Here is a 12,946-nt window from a genome sequence, read left to right on the forward strand (position 1 = left end):
TCTTCTAGCATGAATCTTCCTCAAAGGTTTTCATACTGACTCTGTGATTTGCATTACTCTAAGGAAGTCCTAGGTATGGAAAGCAGTTTGAGAAAGACCTGCCCAGAAAAGCTCCTCTCCTGTGTTTGTTCATCTGGATTCAGTACAGGGCCCCTGAGTCTCTCAGATCTACATCCTTGCAGGAAGCAATTGCTCTGAAGAAGTTGCATATAGCCCTCCCCATTTCCTTCGGTCTGTCCATGAACCTTGGAAACACCCATGATGGATTCAGAGTGTTTTTCTCTTTAAAACCAGCCATCTCCTTGCAGCTAATCTTTAAAAACTTCCTCCCCTGCAGCTCTAACTGTAGCATTTGAGTAAACAGCAACCAAGGCCATTACTTTTTTTTTTACAAATGATTTTTTATTGCATAAATAGAGGCTTAGATATTTTGCTGTACGTATAAAAAGTTGAGATACAGTTTAAGCAAATGTTACTCTTGAGGGCTTTATTCCTTTGACACATCCTTCATCTACAGGAAGGCTTTGTTCTCCCAGGAAAGGAATCCAATGCAAGCTGCCAAGTGTCAGAAAATCTGCAGGGTGGGGAAACAGCAGTGAGAACAGCAGGCATGATATGCTGGCAGCACAGGGGCTAAATCTGCCTGCCCACGTGGCACGCTGCAATCGGAGCTCATCACAGCTCTGTGGTGCTGACACAGGAGAACGTTTTTAGGGTAGGGGAATTCACCCCTTCTTGCAATCCCATTATAGAAAGACATGGCTGACTTTCTGAGAGCTGGCAGAATTTAGGAAGGACTGGGCCTCTGCTGGGCAACGCTGGGTGACCAGGCAACTAAGGTATTTTTTGTGAAATCAGAGATGCTTTGATGTCAGTCATTCAACAAGGTCAACTATCATATGCTGGACACAGAGGCCTTGTGGGATGAGCTCGTTGCCCTGGCACAGCAACCCCTTGGGCTATGGATTCCACCAGGCAGAACTCCCTGGGACCCAACGCTGCACACACAGCATAGTGTGGTCTGCTCATTACAAGTAGCAGGCCTGCTCACTTGCAGGGCAGCCCATCTCTCATTTGTTTAGCAATAAAACTCCACATAACTTTGTCTGACATATTCTGCAAAAACGGAAAGAAGTGTTCTCACAGCATTTTCCAGGAGCTAGCTCAACTCATTTAAAACAAGAGTTTAAAATGGCACATGTCTGCCCAGAGGCAGGTCCTCAATCTGATGTAAACAGGAGACTGAAAAACACCTTTGTTTTTGTTGTTTTTTCTATGCAAATGAAGTACTTCATTCCGATGGTTACTTCCAGGGCCCCATTTCTAGTCACAATTTCCAAACCCTGTTGCACGAAATAGAACAGTGATAGGTTTGAAATCAAAACTAGTAAACACTTCTAAAAACTGAAACTCTCTTCATATGTGAGGTGATGACCTCAAAAGGGGAAAGTAAGTTTTTTTGTTTAATAAAGAGTAACATTACATCAAACTCCCACTGAGCTTACAAAGGGCAGGCAGAAATAGAATTCCCATTTTGCTGCAGAACAGAGATGTGAAACAAACTGATACAAAAATCACATACCAAACAAGTCAGAGAATATAATCTTAGCACTAGTCAGCACTCATTTTGCTAATTGACTTGATCCAATAAGGCAATGATTGCTTAACCTTTGAAAACAGGGGGAAGGAATTCAGCACACAGGGAATGAAAACACAAAACTTTAAGAAATTTTGTAATGTTCATTTTGCTCTTCTATGCAGAAAGATGTCCATTTTTCTCAGTGAAGTATATATGGTGGATGTTACATAGCATAACCTGTAGCATTTCTGTTACCTTGGGAAGCTCCATGGCATGAGATTTGGCACTTCCAGCTAAACTATCTACAACTTGTCATGTATTTAACTAATATGGAATGGCTGATTTTTTTCTATCTTAATTATGTGATTTAAGGCCAAGAGGTCTGACTGCATCATCCTGTCTGTCATGCCTCTCATGCACTTTTTGCCAATTTAACCACCTCTTTACGTATCAGGATTTCCTGCGCAATTGGCTGGGCATAAAAATTCAGGGAGATTAAGAGAAGAGAAGGAATACTGTGCTAAGATCTCCTAAATCACAAAACACGGCTGCCAAGTTTCCTGGTGGCAACCGCAGTTCTTACAAAGAATGGGCATGATACGGGTGTGCAAATATGCTGAAGCATTGCAGGAGACAAATATTACAAGAACTCAAATAATGGTGATAGTTCTAATTGCACAATCCAAATGTATCCAAGCCAAAACATAATTGGATTAATATGTCAACGCCATTATCAAACACCAGGATGTAGAATAAATTCTATACCTGAGAGATTCTTCAATCATCCTTCTTCTCTACTTCTGTTTTAAATTTCTCTTCACGTTCCCTCTTCAGTTTTTCTTCAATTTTTTTGCTCTGGTACATTTTTACTCCAGCAAAAGCTAAGCAAAGAATCAATGTTTTAGCTGCCAAAATGTACATCAGCAATGGGAAATTCTCCAAAGCCTGAAATGCAAAACAACGTATTTAAGCAGTTACTGGAACACTTGGACAATTAAAAATGAATCTACAGGGATGCTATACAGCTTCCTACAGCAACAGCATTATTCAAAGCAATTGTAATGCTCCTCTGTTCATGAGGTTTTTTTCTGTAGGAAACTTCAAACTAGGCAGATCAACGTCTAGGGGAAAGGACAAAAATAAGTTCACTTCACACAAGTTTGTATACGAAGCCCCTTAGAACAGGTCTTTGTTGCTTTTGCTTGCTTTACAGCAAATGGAACGTTGGCACGATCTAGAGCTGAAAAAGGGGAAGAACTGAATATCTTAGGACAATTGTAAAAGTGGAAATGCTTCTGAACAATTCTCACATGAACGATGAATCCATGCATATCAGCTATCAGATGTGATCCCCAAAGACACTTTTGTGCTCCTAGAAATTTTAATCCATGGCAGTTTTGCAATTAACTTGCCCAGATTCAGAAGGTGTAAAGGCCTTTAAACTGGAACAAAAGGTAAAAAAAACCCACAGCCTCCAATGATTCAGTTTCAGAATTTTTTAATGCCTGGAACCACCGAAATTGCACAACATATTACAGTATTATAAAAGCATGCTACTGTAAGCATACACGGAGTGGAAAATAAAATGCAAATGGGTAACACTGTGGGCTCCAAATACAAATATAACAAGAGCAGCACAGGCACTCAGTGAAAGATGTCAATTCCAGAATGATATTGAAGGTACATGAACTTCCCGGCATAGTGTTTCAAAGAGCCACCTGGCCAGCAGGATCGGTCCAGTGGTGCACAGCAGGTTCACAGTGCCAGCTCCCCCTTAGTAAGCCTCCCACTAACCCCTTAGCAGGCCTTCCAGCACCTCATAAAGCTGTTTGGCCATTGTCAAATGAATGAATTTAGAAAAAGCCTTGTATCCATACACCATTAGTGTGTCCCCTTAAAATCCACAAATCAGTGGCTCAAGTGGGGTCTTTTATAATGCTGATCTCTACAAGCTGCACATTACCTTTGACATCAGGCCACTCCCCTGATGCAAAAACCCATCATCCTCTGTCAATCTCCCTACATATTAGAAGTTGCAATCTCTTTAAACCACAGCTCTGCAACACCGGAAAGGTAAAGCCAAGGCTTGAGGTTAGCATTGCTTTCTTGATAAATGGTTTGATATAACATGTTAATATTGTCAGTGCATGAGATACTTCCTCAAAGATTTCTGTGCCTTACACATGTGCCTGATACATGAAAAGACATAGGGGAGAAAATATCCTCCTATAATGAAAGAAGCTGAGAAAAGCCTTGAAAGAGGAAAGCCAGGAGGAGCAGAGGCAAGTAGAGCAGAGCTTGCCTACCAGCGCTGCGCTCAGGTCTAAAGTGTAAGGCCCCAACAGCAAGTACCGGGGCCAGCCTGCAAGGTACAAGCATGTATGGCAAGAAAGGACAACAATGAGTCCTCTGTCTCTGAGGTGCAGCGAGTGTGCTGGTTAAACAACCTTCACCTAGGCAAGGAAACCATCTTTAAACACAGGACCCACCCAACCACATCTTACATGCATCTGCTTGAAAGGGCAGAAATTCACTGCTTTATGAATGTGAAACATCCTTACCTTCCAGTTAAATGCCACCATCTTGGCTGCGTGATGATACTGTCCGTCCCGCAGCGGGCTGCACTCAGCACCAACAAACGTCACACTCCTAAAGGCACAGACTGGGGCAGGAACATCTTGAAGAAATGGAAATTAAAAAAGAATTAGCCAATCTGTTTCTACTCAGCATGTCCATCCCGCACCTCTCTGCCAAGCTCATCTGCTGCACAGCGCCTGGCAGCATACCAGTGCGACACGGTTCAGGAATGACCTACATGGGCCTTTTTGGAGCTGAGTGACAGCAGCAACATCCGTGCTGCTGAAGGACAGAGGTTTGACAGGCCCTGGGCAGGTGCCACACTTGCGCACAGCAGAGGCTGCACTTCCATCGTGCACAGCACATCCCGGCAGCTGCCTAACCAAAAACCCAACGCTGGCTGCTTTCGAAAGCTTGACACGTGTGCACATCACACCGCCTCACTGATGTTTTGAAATGTAGTGGACAGAAGCGCACCCAGAAGAGCTGTCTTGTGGTTTTTAAGCCCACCTGCTCTGTTCAGAGCTCAAACGCCTAATGAATCCTAGTATACAATGTCATTTACCAGTTCTCTCTGATTTACTAACAAACTAAATTCTCCACGCAGCCCATAACAACACAGAAGTGAACCAACCACTCGCCGGATTCCTTGAGTGGACTATGTATGTTTCAGAGCTGAACTTTGGGGCTGAGAAATGCCCAAGGGGATGCTGAAGGCTGCAGCACACAGCCACAACACTGTCCTCCAGTCTCTGCTTGCTGCTCCACCAGCGCTGACACTGTTTCAGCTGCTGGATTTCAAATTAAGCACGTTTCCCTCCCTGACCCCCTCGAGGTGTTTCCTGTATGTGTAACAACAGAGTTACTGTCAAAAAGCAGGAGGAAGCCCTACAGCTTAGTCCAAACCTTCACCAGCAGCTGGGCTGAATAAATCACTATCACACCACAATAGCTGCTGCTGACCTTTCTTCATAAACAGGGAGTCAAGTAAATGTTTTTGCAGTTCCTGCGCTGCTCAGCCAGCTTCTTCACAGATGCCCTTAATTCTCCAGCTAGGGTGTCCTCTTCTCTCCTCTTCCCCCAGCTGCAAAATCCTCACCCTGCAGAGACCACCCTGGAAACGTCCCCACAGAGAGACACCACTGGAGATCTCTGTTACCAAGATCAAACTATACTGAAGCAGTGGCGTGGCCAACTCATTTGTCATTCAGTATTTACTGTGCTGATCCTGAGTTGTGCAGCTCCCTTCTTCTGTTGATAAAATGTCAGGGCAGCTGAGAACTAATGAGTCAGCAGTATTTCACCTCCAAAAAAAAGACCTTTTAACTTCTGATGTTCCCTCCAGAATTTCAGCAACCAATAAGATTTGAAGTCCCCTGCGAGATGGTCATGCTAAAAATCCCACATCAGAGCAGAATCTGGTTCTCAGCGCATGGTGCAGATAGCTACATGCTTCTCAATGAAACCCAAGTTAGACAAGCCTGGCCTGATCTGAAGGGACTGCACTGCCCAACTGGGGTGTCCTCATCTCAAAATGCTGACTTGGGTGGGGGCTTCATCAGACACAGTCTTCACTCTTCTCTAAATTGCTGTAAAGTCTGTGCTTCAGTCAGAATCAATTTTGCAACATATTGTAAAAAGGCAAGAATTCAGCCATTCAAAGACAGGCTAGCATCTGGCATATGATGCTGAAAATGGGGTTTTAGTGATTTTTTACATACAGAAAAAATTTTAGACTCAGCAAACGTTATGCAAGCCCATCTGTGGGGTCTGATTGCAGGGTACTGTCCCACCAGCAAGAAGCAGTGTATAATGTGTATCACGGTGGGTGTGTGCTCCTGAGAACACTCTTGGTTGTGAGTCGATTATTTAAGCATTCAGGGCAACACTTCTGTAATATTTCTGCTCTGCTGAGACACAAGCGTGAATCTGCCTGAACTGTGTATCCACCAGCAGTGGCTGCACTGAAGTCACAAAGGACAGGAAATAAAGAAATTCTCCCTTTGTTCTGAAGAGTGGTGTTTTGATCCAAAATGTTTCCTGTGAGAGCTGACACTTTTGATGGTCTGTCCTCACAGTATCTTCTGTGGTTGGAACTGAGTGGGGAAGCCACTGCTCTCTCCATGTTACTTTCCCACATCCTGTGCCACCAGCCTCCAGTGGTCAAGCACTTCTCCCCATTTTGCCTCTTGACTCTTCCACTCTCCATTTTGATCCAGACCTTATGACATACAGCTGAAACCCCAGGAATGAAAAAAACGGGTGCAGCTGGGGCACAGGGCAGGGAGAAGAAAGTGGGAAAAGGTGAGAAAAAGGCAGGATTCACTTTACATTTGAAAAAACCAATTTGTTAGCACTGAGGTTGTCATTTCAAAAGCAAAAAGCTCAGACGCTGTACTTTCAAGGTTGTGATATCTTAAAAGCATGCAGGCAACTAAACAGCTTAAGTTTCATGTTTGCTTTGTCAGACGCAGATAAGCCAAAGATAGATAGGAGTTCAGAACACATCTACAGTCAGGCATTGTTCGTTCCCCAGGAAAATGCAAGCTGCCTTAACAAACACAGGGCTACTAGGAATGGAGACTGGGCCCCACGGAAGGTCACTATTACCTTCCCTCACAACAAGGAGGTCTCGTGTTGAGCCATGGGAGAAAGAAACAGAAGCACCAGACTCTGCCTGAAGCCCTGCTGGAGACCCCATGACAGACCCTCCACAAGCTATCCATCACATACTTGTAGACTCCTGTGCAGGGTAGGGATAAAATTGTATCACTCTCACACATATTAGTGGCCTTCTTCACCGTGATCGCACCTCGCAATCACTAGTCTATTTACACTCAGACCTCCTTTCTGAAGCAGATCAAACTACTGCAGATGGGAAAGGAAAAGAGGGTCTGCCTGTACTGCACACCTCAGCACTGTACTAGCAATCCTCCATTAGCTCCAAATGCTGTGAGGTCTTCTGGGTCCAGAGCAGGCAGAGAAAGTCACCAACGCAGCCCTAAAGGCTCGTGTCCTCAGCAGAGCTAAAGAGCTCTCAGGGAGGGCTGCACCAAGTCCCAGAGCTAGACTTCAGCTGATACCAGCTGCAAGATCTCTGTACAACGCTATGTTGTGCAACACAGACCACCCCAGACAAAGGAGTTGGGCCCCAGTCAGATGGGAAGTCTGTGGTGGAGCACAGAATTGAATCCAGGTCTCTCAGCCACTGAATCACAGCTCCAGTCCACCACAGCAACCACATCACAGCCCAGCCACTCACACCATTGTTTGCTTATGCAGCGGCAGAGTATTGACTGGCCTGCACGCACCAGAAAATGTCCACACAGGCATCTGGGTACTCACAAACCCACTTTAGTTGTCTTGGCTGAAAGTCTCACTCAGCCTGCCAATAACTCCATCTACTCAACAAAACGGGACTCGAGATATTCTTTTGTCTACTGGGGATTTCTGAGCATCTCCATTTTATCCACTTTGTGAAAAGCTAGAATAGTCACCAGCCTCGGAAAGCAGCGAGCTACTAGGGTTATACGATTGCACTTAAAATGGAGTGATGGCTGAGTATGACCTGAGCTATAGAAGGGGTTTCATTCCACCTGACTCTTGTTGCTGCTTTCTTTAATGCACAAATTTCAGGAAGCAAAACACACGCTTCCCACCTGGACAGTCACTAGAGGACTCACCACTACACATGACCTGCTGCATCAGCATCAGGCTCAGCATCTGCAAGACAAGCCTCCTCAAAAAAAAGACTACTAGGTCATGTAATATGGCAAAGCCCAAAGGCTGCAGAGAAACAAGGTGGAAGCAACTGTGAGCTAGAGCTGGTGCACTAAGAATCCATCACAAACTACTGCAACAAGACGCAGAGGTTATATTAAGTCAGAAGCACTCAGACCTGTATACATTTACAGCCTATATGTGTAGGTAGGTTAAGACATCACTCCATGAAAAGACCTGCGTAATCACTCAGTTTATACTAGCGTCACTGATAAAAAAATTCCTAACTAACACCAACTCAAGGAACATCAAAAACATAAAGCCATAGAAGACCTTCATACCTGAAGAAGCAGAAATGAAAGTATTAGTGATTCCTCTGGCAGCTCCTTACATGCTCCAAACTCTGGAAAATAAGAACAGAGCAGATGGGCTGTATCAGCCATGGCGGCTGGATTAAAATCAAATCAAATCAAAACCAAAAATGTCAGTGGCACATCAGACTGTTCCACCGTGGGTTCCAGGGCATCATTTCAGTCACATCCCAGGGTCCTTGCAAGCTGCAGGCCCTTGCTTGCTGCCACCACCTTGCCCTAGGAGGGTCTGCTGGGCTGGCAGCCTCTGCTGCCTCCATTCCCAACCCAGCTCTGCCCTGGTCACCTTTCCTGGTCCCTGCAGCACCACAGCCCAGCACAGCCAGCAACCCACACATGCACTTGAGGAAACCAAACTTTTTCAACAAATGATAACTTCAGATCCCTCTTTCTTACTTATTTGCTTCATTTTTTCTTAAGAAAACAACAAAACTAGGCAGATTCATACACAGTAAAGCACACATCCATGCAGCTGTGCATCGTACCCTGTGGCAATATGCCAGGAGACAGCCAAATTGGGTCTGCCTGCAGTTTATAGCCAGCAAGCGTGTCTCCAGCAGCTTTTAAACCCCACGCTCCCACGAGAGGCAGCCGGGAGGCCGCAGGTTATTGCGAGGGAACGTCTGCGAGGGAACGTCAGGTTATTGCGAGGGAACGTTCCCAGGTTGGACTTGATGATCTTACAGGTCTTTTCCAACCATAGTGATTCTGTGATTCTGTGATTCTGCTGCCGCCTCGCACACCCACGGCGGTAACAGGGCCTGTGCGGGGGTCGGGCAGCCAGGGCGATGGACAGGGCGGCAGGCAGGCAGGGGAGGGCAGGACGGCAGGCAAGCAGGGCGGGCGGGCAGGCAGGACGACAAGCAGGAGTGTAGGCAAAGGAAGGCAGCCTGGCCAGGAGTGGGCTGGGTGGGCAGGCAGGAGGGCTGGAGGACAGGCAGGGCAGGCAGGTAGACAGGCAGAAGGGCAGAGCAGGCAGGAGGGCTGGAGAAGGCTGAGGGGAGCTGGGGCTGGGGCTGGCAGGCAGAGGAGCAGGCCGGAGGGCAGGCAGCAGTGCAGGCAGAGCAGGCCGGGTCGGGGTTGGGGGGCCGCCCCTCTCCTGCCCCATCTCGCCCCGCCGCCCCCGCCAGCCCGCCTCCCTCCCTGGTGCCGCGGGCGCCCGCGGCAAGGAGGGGTGTGGGGGAAGGCCCAGGAAACGCGTCTCCTACCTCACCGGGCGGCCATGGCTCTGGGCGGGAGGGCGCCGCAGACTACATCTCCCAGGAGCGGCAGCGGCGGGGCCCGGCAGAGCGGCGGGGTCCACCCGCTGCGCCTCGCCCCGGGCAGCTCTGCCCGCAAACCCGCTGTGTCCCGGCCGCCGCCTGGGGCCGGAGCAGAAAGCAGCCACCTGTTTCTTCCAAAAAAAATAGTAATTTTGAGGTAAAGCCATTCCCACAAGTCCCAGAGGTGTAGGTCCGAGGGCAAAGCAGTCCAGGTCCCCGTTCTCAGCTTCGCGGTGCAGCCTGCCAGCCATCTGCCAGCCACTGGGAGCGGGGCCGGGCCAGAGGCGGGAGCTGCCGCCTGGTTTTGGCGGGGAGCAGGGCCTGAGCGGGTCGGTGAGCTGCTGGGGATGCTGGGGCACCTGGACAAGTTCTGCAGGGGTGCTCCTCCGACTGTACCTTGCCAAAAGGGGCTCTCCGTGACTGTAGCGTGTCCGTAGCACCGGGCCCAGGTGGCCTTCACGGGCACCCAGGGTAAGGAAAGTCCGGCAGCCCGGGTGTGGAGCGCACCCATGACGGGAGCAGGGGAGCTGGCAGACACCCACAGGCCACCCAGGGGAGGTGAGGGTAAACGGGGTGTGCTGGGTGGGTAGAGGCTCACCAGCTGGCTGTGCTGGGACCTGACGAGCCTTCCCCAGCGCTCACGGACTGAGATTCTTCAAAGGTTTATTACTATGGCAGCAAAAGGCCCATCTGGGGCGTGACAGCGGCTGCAGTGCCAAATCTCAGGACCAGTCTCCAAAACAAGCCAAAGCCTACCGACAAAAGAAGCCCTTTTCTTTTTCATTTCTTTTTAACATAAGTAAAACAAAATTGTTGGAAATGCAGTGCCAGACATGGCTGAAGTGTTCCAGCCAAAACTTTCTGAAAACAAACAAGCCCACACGATAGACAGCCAGCATGGGAACTTTTAGCTTAAGCGATTTAAGTCTGGCAACATGAATAGGAGCTAAACCCAGAGCCTTACAAAAGGAAGCACATTTTAATACTATAAGTGTCACCAGTTCTGCTTCTAATTATTCCCTGAGGGCCAGCGTTGTGATACATGAGCAGCACAGGAGAAGATAAACCATCTTGAAAACTCATTTCCCAGCCAGTGGAAACCAGTACCCAACATGGGAAACCCTTAGGAAGCATGGCAGTGGGACAGCCTTGATAACTGGTTATAGAAATCCCTCCTCTGAAAGTCACAAGGCAGGATCTCAGTCGTTTACACTGAGCCCTGGCTGATGGGATGTAACCAGTGCCTCCATCACCCAGCTTGCATTCCAGGTCGACAGATTGCTCTGGAGAACCAAGGAGTAGCAGAAGAGACAGCTTGGCCAACTATGGACTTGAGGACAGATGATGAACCTCTGGAAGCTGCCCTGGACAACCAGGACATGTTCCTAGATGAGACTGCTAGTTTAGCAGCTCTTCTGCTGTAAAACAGGCCTTGTCAGAAGGCCATGAGTCAATCTTTGCTGCCAATGAATAATGAAATCAAAATGGTAGCCAGATCATTAAAAAAATAGTTTGGAATGAATGTGTGTAGGTATAGGTTACCTCCTATGATTCATACCATAACACATTGTTCAGCGATTTTGATATTTTACTCTACATTTTCAAGTTATTTTTAAGAAGGGCTTAAGTCATACAGTTTGGATCTGAATCAGCACTTTTGACCACTAATTCACAGTTATTCTGAGGTGGGAACATCCAGATCTGCTTTGGATTTAAAAAATGCTAAAAAATTAAAGTTATTCATTCTCTTGGTTTTATTTTCCTGAAGAATAGAATATCCTGAAGAACAGAATATCAAAGCAAAGCACAATCATGCATTTTTCTTGGGTGTTCCCTGAGCAGCTGTGCCAAAGTCCTCATGGGAAACAGTAATGTTGATTTCCTCAGCACTCCATTCCACATTGACCTGTCTGTTAATTTAATGAACAGTTTCACAGCTATTTGTAATTCCAGTGAGTTCCCTATATGTGGCTGTATGATTTCCTCATTGCTGGTGTTTCCAAAAAGTTAGGGTGATCCAGGACTTGTTTTGTCCCTTGCACCCAAGTTTTCATGGATCACACACTTGAGGTCTTCTCGATTCAGAACCTGGTTTTTATACTTCTCGCCCCAGTCCTCAACGATGTACTGATGATAGGGGTCATTGGAGTGCTCTCGCCTCTTCGATTTCACAGTACTCACCAAGATTGCCACAATAATGAAGGAAAACATCCCAATCATGACCATCAAATAAAGGATAACATAGTCAAAGTTTTCAGCATCAACCTTGGCTTGCAATTTATCCGCCGCTTCCGTCATGTTTTTCCTCCAGCCATTCATGTAAGTGAGAAAGGTTTCCTTGAAAATATCTTCCACCGCCCAAGTGAAGTTTCGCATTTCAGCCATCCTTGCAAGTTATGGTTACTAAAGACAACATGATACTTATTTTAACCAAATACCTGTACTAAAACAGTTACATTGGTTTCTTTTGTCTGTATTATGACAATTAAATAATAACACCTGCCAATTGCCAGTGAAAATGTAGTGCCAATTTTAGATCAGCTGAGAATCCCCATCTCTGAGTGGTTCAGTATGTTCAGAGACCCAAGGAGGGCTTACTCCTCTCCGCACTCAGGTCGCTTTTGGTCTGTGGGAAGCCAAATACGCTTTGGTGAAATCCAGTGAGCGTGGGCCCTCATGACCTACGTTACAGGGGTGGAGGCACACTGCCTTTCCTCCTGAGGCAGCAGCTCTCAAGAAGCTCTGCAAAAAGCCACTGTCCTTTTCTGCCTTTCCTACATAACGAGGAGGGTGTGACTGCATTGCAGCCTGCTAGCCTGTAAAAAGCAAAGGGTCTGGTACAGGATTTCAGTCTGATGTTCCTATATAATTCCTGTCCTTCAATGCTTCAGGCCAACCAAGCCCTACAACTTGTGGCAAAGCTTCCACAAAAAGTCACTTGGTCTCAGTGCAGTCTTCAAGCAATGATGACCTTACTGCAGCCTATAGTAAAGGGTGCTGAATTTTCATCACTAACAAGAAATTGCAGTGTCTTTCCAACTTGAGTTCAGCAATCTACCTTCCTCTGCTTGTTGGACTAGCCTTGTGATATCAGCGTGCACAGAACAGGCACTCACACACAGAAGGACGCAGGTACACGTGCATGTAGGTCTCTGCAATTATATGCTCTCACACACTCAAACACAGGGGATAAAGCTAATCTAATGAAAGTAAGCAAGCTATAGGAAAATCCAAATACAAACTGCCATGAAATTTTTTTTTGTGTAGAATCTGTCTGCTTTTTCTTTGATTCAGAACAAAAATTACTAAGCTTTTTCAATAGGAAATAAAGAATTATCAACAGAAACTTACCTTTCCTGTGTCCGTCTCTAATAAGATTCACGGTAAAAATCAGGATTTTAAAACGCCGCGGGATAATATGATGATACTCTCCAAAG

The 12,946-nt window shown here is 46.6% G+C and overlaps 2 protein-coding genes across 2 annotated transcripts; both read right to left on the bottom strand.

The window, feature by feature from the left end:
* Positions 1 to 403: 403 nt before the first annotated feature.
* On the bottom strand, positions 404 to 9,486 carry SMIM11 (small integral membrane protein 11). The gene is made up of 5 exons (XM_059824698.1): positions 9,456 to 9,486; positions 8,218 to 8,279; positions 4,141 to 4,256; positions 2,345 to 2,524; positions 404 to 574 (listed from the first exon to the last, which is right to left on the bottom strand). Exons 3-4 carry the CDS (start codon positions 4,159 to 4,161, stop codon positions 2,357 to 2,359), a joined length of 189 nt encoding a protein of 62 aa, XP_059680681.1. The 5' UTR covers positions 4,162 to 4,256; positions 8,218 to 8,279; positions 9,456 to 9,486; the 3' UTR covers positions 404 to 574; positions 2,345 to 2,356.
* A 2,030-nt stretch (positions 9,487 to 11,516) lies between these two features.
* KCNE2 (potassium voltage-gated channel subfamily E regulatory subunit 2) lies at positions 11,517 to 11,894 on the bottom strand. Its single transcript, XM_009816139.2, has one exon. The coding sequence runs from the start codon at positions 11,892 to 11,894 to the stop codon at positions 11,517 to 11,519; it is 378 nt and encodes a 125-aa protein (XP_009814441.1).
* Between the last annotated feature and the right edge of the window lie 1,052 nt (positions 11,895 to 12,946).

This window comes from Gavia stellata, chromosome 1, assembly GCF_030936135.1.
Source record: "Gavia stellata isolate bGavSte3 chromosome 1, bGavSte3.hap2, whole genome shotgun sequence".
Classification (NCBI taxonomy): domain Eukaryota; kingdom Metazoa; phylum Chordata; class Aves; order Gaviiformes; family Gaviidae; genus Gavia; species Gavia stellata.

Excerpts from the sequence above, each read along its gene's own strand:
- KCNE2 (XM_009816139.2), bottom strand. The coding sequence starts at position 11,894 with ATGGCTGAAATGCGAAACTTCACTTGGGCGGTGGAAGATATTTTCAAG.
- SMIM11 (XM_059824698.1), bottom strand. The coding sequence starts at position 4,161 with ATGGTGGCATTTAACTGGAAG. Across the intron at positions 2,525-4,140 it reads TGGTGGCATTTAACTGGAAG|GCTTTGGAGAATTTCCCATT; the intron begins GTAAGGATGTTT and ends TTTGCATTTCAG.